This window comes from Panthera uncia, unplaced genomic scaffold (genome assembly GCF_023721935.1).
Source record: "Panthera uncia isolate 11264 unplaced genomic scaffold, Puncia_PCG_1.0 HiC_scaffold_255, whole genome shotgun sequence".
NCBI classification, from domain to species: domain Eukaryota; kingdom Metazoa; phylum Chordata; class Mammalia; order Carnivora; family Felidae; genus Panthera; species Panthera uncia.
The window spans coordinates 36,448-54,454 of NW_026059290.1; the positions used below are offsets into that span (position 1 = coordinate 36,448).

Sequence of the window (18,007 nt, forward strand, 5' to 3'; positions counted from 1 at the left end):
GGCCCGCTGGCAGGGACTACCCAAGGTAGGCAACATCCAGAGGGTGACCACAGGGTTCCCTAAGCAAGGAGGAAGTTCAAGGGGGACGTGTTCTGGGAGGCACAAATGTTTCCAAAGCTCCAGGCCAAGGAAGGGCCTTCACTCCATCTGTACCCACCCCAGGCCTGATTCAGAGAAATGGCCCTCCAGTAGTAAGTCTCCCCCCACTTGCCAGAAATACCCCTAGTGTCTGCCCCCTCCCCCTAGGGCTATTTATAGACTTGCAGACAGAGATGCCCAAGGCTGTCTGGAGCCCAGGGGTGAGGTCTGGGCAGACATGTGGATTTAGGTCATCCATCCCAGGGGGGTGAGAACCGCCTTTGCATCACACGCTCATCAGGAAGCCTGTTTAGGATGCAGGATTCTTGCCCCAGAGGAAAACAACATCCCCGCAGAGGGGCTGAAATGTGGGAAGAGCCGCTGGCTTGAGCCCCCTCTTGCCCCTGCCCTGAGGTCCCCCTCCAGGTGGCCATCCTCCCTGTCACTGATCACCCAGGAAATACACACATACACTGGACCAGTATAGCAAACCCTGGACCAGTATAAAGGACACCACACCCCATTAACCTGCCCAGGTGGGTGGCTAATTGTGGCCCTCCGCCCACTCACGTCGGCTGCCCCTGAGGCCCAGCAGGGTCACTAGGTGACTCCAGAGCCAGACTCCTGTCCTCAGGTGCAGTGCAGAGAAGAAAACCTCCCACCTCCCACAGCTGGGACAGCTTCTCACCCCCAGCCCAAGTTCTGGAGGCTCCCAAGGCCGACCCCCAGCGAAGGCTGGGCCACAAGCCACCCCGAGGACCCCTCATCACCAGCCTCCAGGGCCCTGGGGCAGAGGACACTGGAGGTGGCTTCGGTTCAGCCAAGAGCGTGTTCAGTGTTACAGCAGCTCAGCCCTGAGGGGTCAGGAGGCATCCCCCAGCCCTCCCAGGCGGGAGGCAGCCCCCTGCACCCCTGCCCGTCCTCCTAGTGCGCTTCCCCGCCACTGGGCTTTTCTTGCCAAAGCTGCCCCCTCTGGGCCGGCCAGCGTCCCACCGCCGGATCCAGCCCACCGCCAGGAGAGGTGAGGGGGAACCACCCAGCGATCGCGGCACTGCGGGATAGTCCCCCTAACGTCCCCCCCGCCCGGCTGTCGTGCCTCGCCGTGCCTCGGTGGCGCCACCTGTGACACGGGGATGGCGACGCCCACCTGCCCCCCTCCACCCGAAGGCTCAGAGGACGCTCCAAACCATCCGCGCCTGGGCCCGCCGGGGTTTGCGCCCTCCCGGCCCGACCCCGCCCCCAGGAGGCCGGGCTTGCCTCGCCGCGGCCCCGCCCCCTCCGGGCCTCGGGTTCCCCCGCGGGACCGGGCGGGCAGGCACCGCCCACTCGGCCACCCGCAGGCGCGCCGGCCGGAGCGCTGCGCCGGGGCGCCACCGTGTGGCCCTTCTGGGAACTGCACTGCCTGGCCTCCCAGGAAAGCCCTTCCTTCCCTAGAGGTTACCGCCATAAAGATTCCGACGCCAGTGACAATTACTACTGGCGGGTCTGCAACACTGTCGCGACAGGCTCTATGCTAAGTACGACCTATACAGAATGCTCTTAATTCTCCCATCAATCTTAGGATGTGGGTCCTATCATCCGTCCTTCCTTACAGATGGGGAAATTGAGGCCCAAGCCCCCCCAAACAGTGACAGGTCAGGTAGGACCTGACCCCAGGAGGTCTGGCTGCAGGGGCTTGGTTCCAATTCGATCCATCTTGCCTGAGTCCCAGGGTTGACACCATCCCTGTGCACACTGGAGTCTTCCAGGGGACGTAAGAGAAGTTTCAGGGTCCCAACCCATAGGCAGATCCAGCTGGCCCAAGTGACTCATCTAGGCAGCCAGGCCTGAGAGCCACCTTCTCTCTCATGAAAAGCCCATTTTATGGAGGAGGAAGTGGCTCGGGAAGGTCAGGATGGGCGCACTAACCCACAGGCAACGACAGCAGAGAAGGGCCGGGGGCGGGGGGGGGGGGGTCCAGGCTCTTCCCACTCACCTCAGGCCTCCCACCCTGGGTTTCCAGTGCTCGGAGGCCAGCCCAGGCCTTTGGTGACAGGGCTTGTTGAGCAGGTGGAAGTCAGGTTTGAGTCCTGACTCCACTATGGCCCTGCTCTGTGTCGTGACCTTGCCTTTCTCATCTGTGAAATGGGCCATACTCAAGAGGATTTGAAGAAATGACGATGTGAAGACTCAGGCTCAGCAGTGGATAAGTAGCTGCTAAGTCAGATGATGGTAAAGGCAGCTGGAAGTTTCCAGAGGGAGCTGACCCCTCCAGACCCCTCCAGGCAATGCCAGGTCACGCTCCTGGAATGCTAAGCCTTGGTAGCCTGTGGGCCTTTTAGATGGACAGCGGAGGAGGTTCTGTCCTGTGGGGGCCAGGCCCAGCCATGGCAGGAAGCGCAGGGCATGGAGTAGGGGGTGCTGGTGGAGACTGGGGGGCTGGTGGGGGTGCCTAGGGGCTGTGGGGCTGCTGTGGGGCCGTTGGAGAGCTCCAGAGGGGGCTGGTGAGCCTCAAAGAGAAGCTGCAGAGGGTGGGGGGTAGTGGTCCAGGCAGGGCAGGTCCCTGGGAGCAGTGCAAGGCTGAAGGCCCAGGGACGAGGCAAGAGGAAACAGCGGCATTTGGGGGGCCGTGGGAGGGAGCTGGGCAGAGACCATCAAGGGGCGGGTCTGGCCACACAGCTGGAGGCAGAGCCCAGGCACACGGGTTCTGAGAGCCACGGGACATTCTGAGCCCCCTCCCCCGCCCAGACATGGGACTGGAAAGGGGAGGGAGGGTGGGAGTGCAGTTCGATCGAGGCCCCCCGCCCAGTGCTCGGTTTGGGCAGAGAACTAGGCGAGCGGGACTCTCACTCTACAAGGAACCTGCGGCCACAGAGGCATCCTGGAGGCTGGGCGCTCTGCCCAGAGGCTCAGGACAGACTGCAGACGCCAGTTCCCTTGACCCACCTGGGCTGGGGAGAGGAACGGGCTCAGTATCCCCACCTCCCTGAGCCTGTCACTTCCTCCCCTGAGCCTCAGCTTCCTCTTCTGCTAAATCGGAAGATCCCTCAGCTCCAGACTGCTCAAGGACTGAGGAGGAGCTGAGGCAAAGCGAGGGCTGGCCCAACTCCATTCCATTCCCCTCCTGCTATGGAGAGCGGACCTTTCCAGGGCGTTTACCCCAGGCAGTGGGCATAGGCGTGTTGTTTTCTCTGCAGGAAGACAGGCTCCCAAGTACTGAGGGAGAAACTCAGGGGGTCCTTTTCCTTGGATGGGCCCAGAGGACATGGCTAGCCCAGTACCTATTGCCCTTGGCCACCTCTAGGCCCCGGGGGAGGAACGAAGGGCACCTTCACCCACCTACCACTGTCGGGGTTCCAGTCTCACCTCCTGGGGCTGGGCCCACAGGCTTCCTCCGACCAGGTCGGGAGGGGAAGCACTGTGCCAGAAGGTGCAGAGGAAGCCAGCAGGGGTGAGGCCGGGCGTCCAGGCGCTCAGGTCCACCAAGCGGTCCCCAAGAGAGGCCCCGGGGGCTCTGGCCTGTGTGAGGCCCTCTGGGGGCCCCAGCACCCTTGTTGGGAGTAGACTAGACCACATGGGCCCCAGGGCCCTGACCCTGTCAGATCGAGCTCTCAAAACCCCGTCTGTAATCCCAACCTCACACCACACCCAGGAACGTGGCCTTGCACATAACACAGGGAACTGGCTTCTACTAACATAGAGCCCTCCTGGTAACCTGGGCAGCCTTCTCCCGAGACGGCACCATCTGGGCACCTTCAAGGGAAGCTTCCGGAGCTGCACTAGCCCTTAGACCAGTCTCGATATTGGTCTCATTTTACAGATGCGCAAACTGAGGCCAGAGCGCTCTGGCCCGGTCCGGCCATTCATTCATGCAGTCAACACATATTTATTTGAGCATCGGCTCTGTGCCAGGCCAGGGCGGCTCGGAGACGAATCATACACAGACCTGGCCCACGAGGCACTCACAGCCTGGCAGGGCAGCTGGTCACATCAAAGGACACTCACAATACAGTGTGGTCAGTGTGGTGTTAGAGGTAGCACAGGTGACCAAGGGAGCACAGAGGAGGGGCCCCTGGCCCCGCCGGGGGTGGGGGGGGCGGCAGGGAGGGCTTCCTGGAAGAGGTGACACCTGAAGAGGGTTTTAGGAAGTGAGCAAGAGTTAGGGTGTGTGGCAGGGGGAGTGGCCTGTGCAGGGAGGTGGGGGTAAGAGATAGCACATCTGGGGCGCAGCTGGGAGTTAGGTTCGGGGCGGGGGGAGGGGGGGGCGGGCCAGGAAGGGGGGGGAGTTAGCACTGGGCGGGGGGCTTAAGGGGGGGGGGGGGGGGGGAGGAGGAAAGCAGGTGGTGATTGGCAGGGGGGCCCGCTGGGAGCCAGCGTGGAGGGTGCCCCTGAGGAAGGGGACAGGAGAACAGGGTGGATGGCAGCGGGGTTGCAGAGGAGTGTGGGTGCGGCCCTTGCCAGAGGAGTCCCATCCACCCCAGGCCCGCTCAGCAGGGTGGCGGGGGTGCGGGCTGCCAGCCCCGGGGCCGCAGAGTGCACAGCACAGGGTCGAGCGGCTTGAGCGTGGCCTGCTCCTGCAGCCCGTATCGCTGTCCAGGCACCAGCCGGAACTCGAGCCTCTGCAGCAGCTTGGCCATGACCACCTTCACCTCCATCTGCGTGCAGAGGTGGGGAGGGGCGGGAGGCACGCGGCCGGAAGGCAGCCGGTGGGCGGGGCCCCGGCTGGCCCGGCCCTCCCTCACCCCGGCGGGCGCCCCGCCCCCGGGTCCCAGAGCCCGGCTCTGCCAGGCCTCCTGGCCCCAGGGTGAGACCCCACCCAGCCCTGGCCTCCTACCTGAGCAAACTGCTGTCCGATGCAGGAGCGGGGGCCCAGAGAGAAGGGGAAGTAGGTGAACCTCGGCCTGCGGGGAGAGGGCTGTCAGGAGGAGGCGGCCCCGTGACAGTCCTGCCCAGCGGGTGACAAACCCATCCCTTGCGGATGCATGGCTTGGGGCCACGATTGGATTTTGCACCCACTGAACACATCCAGGGCTGGCTCTGTCAAGCTCTGCGTCAGCATTTTGTCATTTTATCCTCCTCTGGCGCTTTCCAGAAGGGGCTGTTATTATCCCCAGTTCACAGCTGGAGGGACTGAGGCTCGGAGAGCCAAAGCAACCCCCCCCCCCCCCCGGCTTCTCTGCCACTTCTATACTCGGCCGTCACACGTCCAGTTCTGGGCAGAGGCTAGGTCTGGATGCAGGTGGTCGGTCCCTGGGGCCTGGCTCCCCCCCCCCGCCACGTCCCACTGTAGTTTAAGGCATTTGCCCCCAACGCAGCCTTCAGGGGGAGCCATCAGTGTTCCCATTTCTCAGGACCATCAAGGCAGGGGGAGGTGCAGCCCCTGGCCCGAGTCCCAGAGCTTCCCAATATAAGGGACTGGTTATAAGTCTGGGTGTTAAAACCAGCCTGAGCTGGGCTCAAACCCCAGCTCTGCAGCTACTGGCTGTGCATCTTTGGGCAAGTTACCTTACCTCTCTGAGCTGTGATTTCCTCCCCACAAAAGGGGGCGGAGTGGGGATGGCAACTTCCTCACAGTGATCTGGAAGGCCATGTGGGCTCAGGGGTCATAGGCAGTCCAGCCCGCAGGTCACTGGGACCGTCCTTCTCCCACCAGGCCTCCACTCGCACACAGCTTGAAGAGGGACTTACTTCGGTGCTTTGGGGCTGAAGCGATCGGGGTTGAAAGTCAGTGGGTCCTCAAAGTATGTGTCCATACGCCCCATGACGTAGGTGCTGAACTGCGGGGGGAGGAACTGCTTGTCTCTGGTTCCAAGGATAGGCACCCTCACACCTCCCTGATCCACTGTGATCGCCCAATGGGGTGACCAAGAGCAGAGTGGCCCCCCCTACTCCACCCGCCCATCTGGGCCAGTGTGGGGTTCCACTGGCTCCTGGCAAGTGTCCAAGACAAGGGGAGGGACAGCCCAGTGTGCCGACAAGGACCAGCTGGGTGTGTACCTCATCCTATGCGGGGGTGCCTACCCCCGTGCTACAGGGGGCCTACAGTTATCCCTATTTTACAGATGGGAAAGCTGAGGCTCAGAGAGGTTCGTGGCTTGCCTGAAGTCACTGGGCAAGCAAGTGGCAAAACAGATTCAAACTCAGGTCTGCTTCGAGAGCATCTTCCTCAAGATCTCTAAAAGCTGTCATTCAAAGTTCCTTTTCAGCACAAGGTTGTTTCTGCGGCGGGGTTGGGGGGGGGGGAAGAGGGGGGAGGGAAAGGAGCGCAGGCCCCACTGGCCTTATGATACGCACCGAGTTGCCTCCCGACTGAGGGCAGTGTTCTGTGCCCCTGGCCTCTGTGGGCCATACGTGCCCCCTATAACTGGTGCCCTGGGTGCCGACCCCGGTCTCATTACTGCTGCACCAAAGAGTTCCCTGAGCCCGCTCTGCGGCTGGTTCTCTGGGCTGAGAGTACAGGGCAGCCAGAGCAGAGGGAGGGCCCAGAACCGTGGGAGCATAATAAGGTGGAGAGGTGTCCGAGGTCAGCAAAGGGCACCTACTGTGTGCCAGGGATATTTACCAGACATGTGATGACCATTGTTCTTCAACTCATCCCAGTAAACTGTGACTCAGGTATCATCACCCCAGCTTATGAGGAGGGCACTGAGGCCCAGAGGTGACCCAGCCTGCCAGAGCGGGGTGGGATTGGAGCTGGGATCTGCCCACTCAAGGCCCACATGGCCACCTGCCTGCTCAGCCAGATATAAAGGCATTCTAAACCACCACCTGGGTCATTCAGGCAGGTGGTATTGGTGCTGGGGTGTTAGAAAAAAAAAAAAAGAGTAGATACGCAGAATAAAGACCCACATATCATGAAGCTTTGATACACGCTGGAGAAGGCGTGGCCGAGCCCTGGGAAAGCCAGGGCTTCGAGGGGGGAGAGGGCTGCCCAAATAGATAGAACCAGAACATGTTGTTTTCCTCTGTAAAAGTAAAAATCAGGTCCTGGGGAAGGGTGAATTTTGTCCCCTTAAAATCCTTATCTTAAAGTCTTAGCCACAGAATGTGACTGTATTTGGAGATAGTCTCTTTAAAGTGACAGTTGGGGCACCTGGAAGGCTCAGTGGGTTAAGCATCCAACTTCAGTTCAGGTCATAATCTCATGTTTCATGAGGTCGAGCCCTGTGGCTGGCTCTGTGCTGACAGCTCAGAGCCTGGAGTCTGCTTCAGATTCTCTGTGTGTGTGTCTCTCTCTCTCAAAAAAAAATTTTTTTTTTTAATTTTTAAAAAAATAAAAAAGTGGCAAGTTATAATGAAGTCATTGGGGTGGACCCTACTCCAGGATGACTGGTGTCCTTATGAGAAGAGGAGATTAGGACACAGACACGCACAGAGGAGATACCCTGTGAGGACAGGCAAGAAGACGGCCATCTACAAGCCAAGGAGAGGGGCCTCAGGAGAAATCAGCCTTGCAGACACCTTGATCTTGGACTTCCAGCCTCCAGGACTGTGAGACAGTACATTTCCACTGCGAAGCGCCCCCTTCTGTGGTGCTTTGTAATAGCAGCCCCAGAAAACGAATACAGATCCCTACCTCACGCTATACACAAATTCAGTTCCACGTAGATAGGGACTTAACTTGAAAAAGAAAATTGTGATATTGCCAGAAGATGATGTAAGTGACTATGCTGAGCTCATGATGGAGTGGGGGCGGGGTTCCCTAAGACAAAACAAGAGAACAGACTCCTGAAAAATTAAGAACTTTGGATCATGGAAAACACTTTAACAAAGAGAGGCCACAAGTCTAAAGATGACATTTGCAACACGCATACCTGACAAAGGATTAATATATGAGTTTTTACAGAGAGGGGGGCACCGGGGAGACTCAGCCGGTTAAGCGTCCGACTTCGGCTCAGGTCACGATCTCATGATTCATGAGTTTGAGCCCCGCATCAGGCTCCGTGCTGACAGCTTGGAGCCTGGAGCCTGCTTTGGATTCTATGTCTCCCTCTCTCTTTCTCTGCCCCTCCCCCACTTGCACTGTCTCTCTCAGAAATAGATAAACATTAAAAAAATTTGTTTAAATGAACTTTTACAGAGAGCTCTGCACAGCGTTGAGATAACAGCACCGCAAGCCTCACTAGTAACCAGGAAACTGCAAATCAAGACCACAGGGAAACACCTTCCTTGCACTTATTTGATTGGCAAAACCAAGAAGCCGGACCACAGTCGGCGTCGGGGAGGATACGGAACAGAGCTAGTGGGCGTCTGGGTTGGCATGGGTGTTCTGGAAAACACTTTGGCGCTGGTTTACCGAGTCGAACGTTGAGATGCCCCACAACACAGCCCTCCCGCCCCCGTGTGCACAGTGCATCTGCCACACGGGCAGGAGTGGCAGCCGTGGTGCCCGGGAGAGCAGGGAATCGGGCAGCCCCCAGAGATGCCTGCTGACCCAGAATGGATAACGGGGTGGCAGTCTACACACGGCAGAGAAGTGAGGGCCCGCCGTCCCAAAGCAATCCCAGGACATATTATCATGTGGATGGACACATGTCCACACACACACACACACACACACACACGGAAAGGCGAGAGGTTAGTAAGCACAAAATTCAGGACAGTGGTTGCTTCCGGAGAAGCAGGACAGTGACAGAGTTCTAGTTTGGGGGTGGGTTTCTGAGAGGTCATGGTGCATGAAGGGACACCTGATGAGGGAACAAATGAGTGAGCGTGTAAACGGCAAAAAAGGAGAGGTGGGGGAGAATAGTCAACCTCCGTGGGGGGAGGCGGGAGAGGGGTCAGCTGTGAAACGGGGCACTGCCTGCCGGCTGTGTGACCTCAGGAAAGTGACCCAACCTCTCTGAGCCTCAGCACCCTCAGATGTACACAGGGCGCCTCCCTTCCAGAATCGCCTGCTGTAACCTCACACTGGATAGGGTGAAAAGGAAGAAAGTCCTCACGCGGTTACGGTGAAGCTCATGACAGACCCCAGTGGCGACAACGGGGCCACGGATGTCCCGACCTCAAGGCTTGGCCACCCCGGGGGAGGGCAGAGAGGGCCCGTACGCACCAGGAGCGGGGTGTTGCCGGGGACTCGGACCCCATCGATCAAGGTCTCCTCCTCCAGCAGGCGAAAGGTGCCCCACGCTGGCGGGTACAGCCTCAGCGACTCTTTCAGAACCTACAGAAGCCACGTGGGGAGACGAGGAGAGACGTCAGAGACCCCACAGAACGTGCCGGCGGCGTGCCCCAGACCCACCCTCGTCTCCCGCTCGCAGTGCTGACTGCGCACCCACGTCCAGGACTGGGTCCCAGACCCCCTGCAAAGTTAGCCTCATGTTCTTGTCCAACCCCTGCTCTCGCGGAAGGAGGAACTGAGGCCCCAAAGGAGAAGGAGGTTCCGGGCTCTGGCCGAACTACAGCACCAGAGCCCGGTCCCGCCCCAGCGACTCTGATGTCATTGGTCTGGGGCAGGTGCTCACGGGACTGATTTTCAGTCTCCAGGGACGTTCTCACGGGCGGTGAAGTTAGAGAACACCCACGGGAAATGGTTCAGGGGGGCAGCAGGCCTGGCTTGACGAACCACCCACACGTGCCCAGAAGCTTCTCTCCTGCCCCCACACCTGGGACAGATACTGCAGCCTCCCCAGGTCGTCACAGTCAAGGTGCCTCTTAGAACCGATGACCTCGTCCACCTCGGCCTGCAGCCTGTCGGGTCAGACAAAGACAAGCTCGTCCCCAAGGAGCGACTGCCCCCTATTAGTCTTTAGAAGGAGGAAGGGAAGGAAGCGCGAAGAGAGCGGCCCGGAGCTCCCCTCCCCCGCCAACCCTCCTCCCACGGCCCCCCTGCTTCATCGTTGAAGACATCCAGGAACCATCACGTCCAAAGCAAGATGCCCAAGCAGTTGGGAATTCTGTTTCAGGGCCTTACAGTCTCCCCCCTTCCCTGTTCGCCGCTCGGAACCGGCCGCAGGCAATAAATGCACAGAACAAGGTCTTTGCACCGCAGCCTGGTTCACGGCAGCCAACAGCCGGAAACAGAATGAGCCTCGCGGGGACGCCGGCTGAGTGAGCCTTAAGATGTGCGCGGTGAGGCTCGGACGCAGGCCTGAGAGTGGATTCGGACCACTTCACGCCCGTTCGGAAGGCTGTAATGCAGAGGCAGAAAGCCACAGGTGTTGGCAAGGATGTGCAGAAAGCATCGCCCTCGTGTCCCCATGGTGGCAATGTAAAACGGTGTGCAGAAACCGAAATGGGGAATTACCATGCGCTCCAGCAATTTCTCTGGAGGTCTATACGCCCCCACAGCGAAAGTAGGCTCTCGCAGATACTAGCACACCCAAGTTCATGGCAGCGTTATTCACAGGAGTCACAGGGTGGAAGCCACCCGAGCGACCCTCAACAGCCGCGTCGGGGAACAAAATGTGGGGCATCCGGACGACGGACCGCTATGCAGCCTTAAAAAGGAAGGAAGTTCTGACACCTGCTGGATGAACCTTCGAGACATTACGCTAAGTGACACAAGCCAGACGGAAAGGTCAATTACCGAATGATTCCAATCATATGAGGTCCCTCGAGGAGTTAAATCCGGAGAGACAGAGAGGAGTATGGCGGGGGGGGGGGGTGGTGTCCCCAGGGGGGGGGGGGCTGGTGTTTCACGGGGACAGTTTCAGTTGGCAGTGATGGGAGGTTCTGGGATGGGGGTGGCGATGACTGCAGAGCAGCGTGAAGGTGCGTGATGCCACCGAACTGTGCGCTTAAAAATGGCCAGAAGAGGGGCGCCTGGGTGGCTCAGTCAGTTAAGCGGCCGACTTCGGCTCAGGTCATGATCTCGCGGTCCGTGAGTTCGAGCCCCGCGTCGGGCTCTGGGCTGACAGCTCGGAGCCTGGAGCCTGTTTCAGATTCTGTGTCTCCCTCTCTCTCTGACCCTCCCCCGTTCATGCTCTGTCTCTCTCTGTCTCAAAAATAAATAAACATTAAAAAAAATTTTTTTTAAATAAAAAAAATAAAAGTGGCCAGAAGAGGGGCACCTGGGTGGCTCAGTCGGTTGGGTGGCCGACTTCGGCTCAGGTCATGATCTCACGGTCCGTGAGTTCGAGCCCCGCGTCGGGCTCTGTGCTGACAGCTCGGAGCCTGGAGCCTGTTTCCGATTCTGTGTCTCCCTCTCTCTCTGACCCTCCCCCGTTCATGCTCTGTCTCTCTCTGTCTCAAAAATAAATAAACGTTAAAAAAAATTTTTTTTTAATAAAAAAAATAAAAATGGCCAGAAGAGAGATGCCTGGGTGGCTCAGTCGGTTCAGCGTCCGACTTCGGCTCAGGTCGTGATCTCACGGTTTGTGAGCTCGAGCCCCGCGTCGGGCTCCGTGCGGACAGCTCGCGGCCTGGAGCCTGCTTCGGATCTGTCTCCCTCTCTCTCTGCCCCTTCCTACTTGCAGTCTCTTTCAAAAGTAAACAAACATTAAAAATAATTTCTTAAATGATCAGAATAGGGGCGCCTGGGTGACGCAGTCGGTTCAGCGTCTGACTCTCGATTTCGGCTCATGTCATGATCTCATGAACCATCAGATGGAGGCCGCGTTGGGCTCTGTGCTGACCGTGCGGAACCTACTTGAGATTCTCTCTCCTTCTCTCTGCTCCTCCCTCTCTCTTTCTCTCCCTCTCTCTCTCAAAATAAATCAATAAACTTTGTTAAAAAATAAGATAAAAGGTGAGGGGACACATGACCTTACAAAAAATTATTGGGGTTGTCAGGCAAAAATGTTTTTAAAAAATGGTCAAAATGGCAAGTTTTGTGGGGCGCCTGGGTGGCTCAGTCGGTTAAGCGGCCGACTTCGGCTCAGGTCATGATCTCACGGTCCGTGAGTTCGAGCCCCACGTCGGGCTCTGTGCTGACAGCTCAGGGCCTGGAACCTGTTTCGGATTCTGTGTCTCCCTCTCTCTCTGACCCTCCCACATTCATGCTCTGTTTCTCTCTGTCTCAAAAATAAATAAATGTTAAAAAAAAAATTTTAAATGGCAAGTTTTGTGTGTGTGTTTGTGTGTGTGTCGACAATATAAAAAAAAGAGTGGGCTGGGAGAAGAGGAGATGTGATAAAATACAGTGAAATTCAGTGGTTGATCATGAACTGCCTCCCGGGGGTGGGGCCCTGTGGTGGAATTATTACTACATTATTATTACTATTATTTCAACTTTTCGGCTTTTTCCAAACTTTGGTAATGACCACCTTACTGTAATATATCTATTTAAAACCCCAATCAACTATTTTATATTCTGAAGCAACCGTTCACCTCCGCCCTTGTACGCTGCTGATTAAGAACTGTAATCAAGGCTTGCCCCCCATCCCGAGCTCCCACCCCCATGCCTGTTGGGGCTTTCCGAGTGCTTTCACTGTTTGTATTCAAGGAAACCAGTGGCCCAGCTCAAATGCCATTTCCCGGGCACCCCTCCTCTGTCTCGCCAGCTGAGGACAAGCCCTCCTACAGCACTTAGTTGGACTTCTGCTGGGTCCTCAGTGCCAGCCAGGCGCTGAACGCAGCATGGGGAGGGAAAAAGAACCACGGTCCCTCGCTTCTAGCTTCATGACCGAAATAGACTCCAAGCAAATGGTCCCAGGAGGAAATGCATTCATGGGCTGGGAGGAGCCTGGGAGGGGAAAACGCAGAATGGCTACTTTAGGGGCATGAGAAGGCTTCTGCGGGGGTGGACAGAGTTCTCCAGGAGAAAAGCAGGGAGAGGAGCGTCCGGAAGAGGGACTGGCATGTGCAAAGGGCCTGGGGTGAAGAGAAGCAGGACACATCGGAGGGGGCTCGGCCGTGGGGGGCCGGAGCAGGTTGTCTTCCAGGAACAAGACATCAAGACAATCCCTTCACCAGCTTCAGGGGGAGTCACTATCCCCACCCCCCGAGCTTCCCCGCTCCATACCTTGCCAAGATCTCAGGCTGGCGAGACAGCTCCATCACCGTGAATGCCAGATGATTGGCAGAGGTCTCGTGGCCTGCGGGAAAGGAGAGTAGGGCTCCACACGGGACTGCGGGGCTGCTGCTGGCCCAGCCCACCCGCCTCTGAGCCCCTGAGCCCGTGGTGGCAGTTCAGGCCCTCACTTCTGCGCCCTGCAGCTGAGCCGGGTATACAGAGATGAAGGAGACAGGCTGCCCCCGTCCACGTCCCCTGTGCCAGCCAGTGTCATCCAATAAACAGCATTTGCCCGCACGCATCCGGATTTCACACTCCTTCCTTCAACCATCCTTGAGCTTTGCCTGGCCTGGAGGGGTATTCATCCCATTTTGTAGAAGACAAAACTGAGGCTGAGAGTCGAGTCTCTTAGCCACAGGATAGGACCTGGGGCTCAAGTCCAGCCCACGGCCGGTGTTGTCCCCAGGCGGTGGGCGCCACCCTTGAGGCCTGGAGAGGTTGTACTTGTGGCTTCGAGGAATAGAGCAGTGGGTGGCTTCCCCTGAGAGGGCAGGGGGTGTGCAGGAGCGGGAAGGCCACTCCTGAGTTCTGGCAGCATCCGGTCAAGTCCAAACCCCCCGGCTGGCCCGGGAGGGGACCACCTGAGTTACGTGCATTTCCTCTGAAGGGGTAAGTGGTTTTACCAGGTGGCACCCACCGCCAGCCAAGGGGCCCGGGGCCTCCTGGGCTCGAGAGCAGGGCCTACACCTTTCAGTAAGTGGGTGCTGGGAAGTGAGGCTGCCTGCCGTCCCGCACTGCTCCCCACGGTGTCTGGATGCAAGGTGCGGGGGTGGGCCATGAGGTTAGAGGGAGATCATTAAACCCTCATTGGAGCGCTGGAGGGAAGTCTGGGGAGCACCTTCCAGGCCCCCATTTTAGAGATGAGGAAACTGAGGCCCAGGCCACAGAGCCGGCCTGTGGAGAAGCCACATCCCAGGAGGAACACCTGGGTTCCTGGCTTGCAGGATGAGGCCAGCCATCGTCCGTTCAGCAAGCATTTTGCCAAGTGCAGGGAACAGTGCCCTGAAGTCCTGCTCCAACTCGGACATCGCTCTGGGGCTCCCGGGGTATCTGTGCACACAGTGCTCCACACTGGGAGGGCCCTCTTCCACCCCCAATCCCCGCTCAGGACAGCCTTCCTCCTCTTTCATCTTGCAGGGGTGCATGCACCCGCCTCCGAAAAACCACTGGCCAGCAAAATCCCCAATTCATTCTGTCTGTCCACCTCCACCCTCAGACCATGAACTGTCCCTCGTCTTGTCCGCCCGCCTCTGTCTTTTGTGCCCAGCGTTTGTGCATTTGTTCACTCATTTCATCCGCTCTGTACGCATCCGTGCTGCACTGGACCCCGCGAACACACAGGGAGCAGGGCATAACCCCTGGCTTACACCGAGCGTGCAACCCGGTGAGGAAAGTGAACCTTCTAGAATCGCCACAGATAAGTCCGTGGAGTAACCCTGTGAGTCCTGGGGGCAGAGAAGAGCTCTGGACACCATGCAGAGCTCCGAACTGGGAGCCCGATGCAGTTGGGCAATCACTGAGGGCTTTCCGGAGGAGGAGGCACTCAAGGGATCGCCGAAGGAGGAGTTTTCTAGATAAAGAAAGATGCTCAAGAAATAGCTCACGAGCAAAGGAATGAAGTTGCTTGGGGTGTCTTTTTGCGCTGGTCTAATAAAGGCCTCTGCCCCACAAATTCTGAGCGGGATGGAGCCTTGAGTGCACACGGTCAACCTCTCCTGAGCCCCAAAAGACAGTGTCACGACCCGTCACAGTTGCCACCTGCGTTGCCAGGTCAGCGGCCGCCGAGGGGGCCTCCTGGACCTCCTTGAGCAGAGAGAGGCCTTCTGTTCCTCTATCCCAGCCCTTCCATTCTGCGGCAGAACTTTGCTGCTCAGACAGCCCGAGAACTCTCCCAGAGTCAGAGCTTAGGGGATGCCTGGTTCCCACCGTTTCTGCAAAGCCCCGAGCCCCCGGCCGCCACTGGAGCTACCAACCAGCAATGAAGAAGGTGACGAAGTTGTCCAGCAGGATCTCATCGTCCTGGGCCCCCTCTTCAGCTGGAAGACAAGGAGGGTGTCAGGGTGACACTCACACCCCTCGGCCCCTTTCCCCATAGCTCAGCAGAGAACCAAATGCCCTTCTCCCCAGAAGCCAGACCTGGAGTCAGGGGTGATCAGTCACCCTGACGGGTGGCACCCTGATGCCCGGCCCTCCCAAGGCCCCTGCGGGCGCCCTCGAACCTTTGAGGATCTGTGTGAGGATGTCGGCGGGGACGTCCTCCCCCCGCTTCAGGGCCTCCCGGCGGCGCTGGACCCAGTCCTTGCCAACCTGGCGCAGGAAGCGAACGCTTTCCCGGATCTCTCGGAGTTTCTTCCACTTCCCTGGCATGAACTGAACGAGAGAGCTCCCGCTCAGGGCGCCAACCGAGCACGCGCGTCTCCCTCTCCCGCTCCCCCTGCTCCGAAACGACTTTAGAGACCCACCGCAGCACTGGCAAGCTGGGAGGTGGGAAGATTGTGAGAAAATTCTAGAAAAGATAAAGCAGCCAAGGAGACTAGACCAAGGTGGCAGGCTGAGCCTAAGCATCGACTTCCCCTTCCTGCTCCAAATCCCTAGATAGGATGGGAAAGATGCCTTGAAAGATCCACATCGCACCGGAAAGTAAGAAGGGACCCCTGAACGGGGCAGTGGCTAGGACCGCGTGGAAGGAGGACGCCACGGCCAGAGGGAATCAACTGCTGAAAAAGATGGGGTGGCATCAGGGGGCTCCAAGCCCAGAGGCTGAAGTCCCAGGGAACAGGAAAGGGCCCTGGGCATCCGTCTGGGAATCCATTCGAGTACCACCTTTCTCCCTTCTCCCTCCTTCATGCCTGGAACAAGGAAGTGATGGCTGGAGCTGCCGCAGCCATCTTATAACAATGAGGTGATGTGCTGGGGACAGTGGAACAGAAAGCTAGAAAATTCCACAAACATGTGACATTGTGGCGCTATCGCAGCCGTCCTGGATTGCCTGCCTCGGGGTCATTTTATGTGAGAGAAAGACGGACTCCTGATTTACTCAAACCACCTTGAGTTTGAATCTCTCCTTGCGGCGATCTACGCAGATCCTAACTGATGCGGAAGTCACTTGGGTCACACTGGAACTCCAAACCCATTCTGGAAAAAGGTCCCTGGAGGAGGTGCTCTGGCAAATTAGCACAGAGCTATGGTGGCTGGTCCTCGGAGGGGGTGTGGAGATGTTACCTTCGCCAGAGTGTTTCGAGATGCAGTGATGCCCTCCAGGATCAGTTTCACCTTCCGGGACAGAGGCTTCTGGGCGCCCAGCAGCATGCCTGTCTCCATCCCAAAAGCTGCCTGGGGGAGAGAGGGGGCCGAGGTCATCCCGGGGGGGGGGGGGGGGGGGGGGGGGGAAGACTGGAAGACCCAGCACGGAGCCTGGGGCCGTTCAGCTAGAGACCCAGGCAGCATGGGCCCTGACCCACGACGACTCCAACCCCGTGGGATGCAGTGACGACTACGAGCACACAGTAGCCACCCCACCACCCTTGGCTTCCTTCCACGACAAAATGCATTTGCCCTGAAATGCAGCCTTCCTTGGTGGCCCCTCTGCACCCAGCCTCCCAGTGAGCTGTAGAGCGACAATGACTCACTGTGCCTGCACTCCAGCCGCCGGGGCTGCCTAACCGTGCTGGGGGTCCCTGGGCCACCGCTGAGCCTGCCAGGTGCAGAGCCAAGCCAGACCCAGGGCAGGCGCGGAGGGGGAGGTAGGCTTCGAGCCGGGAGCCAGGCAGCCCTGAGACCCAATCCTGCTCCTGCCACTGACCAGACACAGGCCGGTCGCCACACCTTTTGGCGTCCGGTGTCTAGAGAGTGCATTTGTTGTTGTGGTCTCGAATGTTCGAGGAGACAGGGGGCTCCCCACCCAGAGAAGGGGCCGATGCTGGGGGAGCAGGCGGGAGGGCGAGGGCAAGGAAAGGGAAGACAGAGGGAGGAGCAGTGGTGGGCCCCGGGTGGCACCGCCCCCTCCCGGGGCCCGCCGTGCTCCGGTCACCTTGGCCAGGATGTCCATGGTGGTGCAGGTCAGCATGTCCTGCATGGACACCGGGGTCTGCCCATCCGCCTTGGCCTCCAGAATCTCCACCAGCTGCTCTGCCTTCTCGTTGAACGTTTCCATCAAGCTGACCAGGGAGCTGGGGAAACAGCACAGCTGTCAGGGGCCTCCAGGACCAGCCCGGTCATCCCGCGGCCCCCTACGTGGGGGGACCAGTGGGCAGAGTGGAGGTGGCCGTCCCTTGAGGCCTGGCTCCCAGGTTGGGGTTGCAGTCATCAAACCAAGCCCTGGGGCTTCGCCATCCCCCTCAGGACGAACGCTGTCCCTTTGCCTTTGCCTGGATGGTTCCACGGGTCGTTTGCCACGGGGCCCCTCAACTCTGACCTCCAGTGATCGTGGCAGTGGAGGGACTCCAGGCGACACAGGGCGGGAAGGGAAGAGAGGCCTCTGGGCACCCCCTGCAGCTCAGGACGGGCTCACTGGGGTCCCAGCCGTGGACCCCTCTGCTCGCACCGCCCACTCTCCTCACCTGCCCTGTCCTGGTCGTCACCTGCAGCCTGCTTTCCCATTTCATTCCCTGTCCCTGAGCAATCACAGCCCCCAACTCTGCGTGGAAATGAGTCCTCGGACCCAGAACTCCCTACCCACAGCACTCCTGGCCCGGGGACAGCTACCCCGGCTCGTCGCCCGAACACAGAGCCTAGGGAGAAGTATGGAAGGACACGCTCCAAACTCACAAGAGATGGTGACCCCGAGGAAGGGAGAGAAGGGAGGTTGTTTCTTGGTGCTTTACGTGTTTCTGAACTTTTACTAAGGAAAACTGCTCCTTTTGTAATCAGAAGTGATTTTTGATGTTACCAATCTGGGTAAAGGGTAGGGGGTGTTCTTTTTCTTATTCTTTCTTTTTTTTTTTTTAATTTTTTTTTTAACGTTTATTCACTTTTGAGACAGAGGGAGACAGAACA

The 18,007-nt window shown here is 58.5% G+C and overlaps 1 protein-coding gene across 1 annotated transcript in view; it reads right to left on the reverse strand.

Moving 5' to 3' along the window:
- Positions 1-4,398: 4,398 nt before the first annotated feature.
- LOC125917833 (cholesterol 24-hydroxylase) overlaps positions 4,399-18,007 on the reverse strand; it is a 32,743-nt gene continuing 19,134 nt past the window's right edge. The window contains exons 6-15 of the mRNA XM_049623928.1: positions 17,043-17,181; positions 16,235-16,345; positions 15,232-15,382; positions 14,986-15,048; positions 12,962-13,034; positions 9,663-9,747; positions 9,110-9,220; positions 5,746-5,834; positions 4,892-4,958; positions 4,399-4,712 (exon numbers count right to left, since the gene is read on the reverse strand). Coding sequence (XP_049479885.1) covers positions 4,545-4,712; positions 4,892-4,958; positions 5,746-5,834; positions 9,110-9,220; positions 9,663-9,747; positions 12,962-13,034; positions 14,986-15,048; positions 15,232-15,382; positions 16,235-16,345; positions 17,043-17,181 — 1,057 coding nt within the window. The 3' untranslated portion in view covers positions 4,399-4,544. The remainder of the gene's footprint in view (positions 4,713-4,891; positions 4,959-5,745; positions 5,835-9,109; positions 9,221-9,662; positions 9,748-12,961; positions 13,035-14,985; positions 15,049-15,231; positions 15,383-16,234; positions 16,346-17,042; positions 17,182-18,007) is intronic.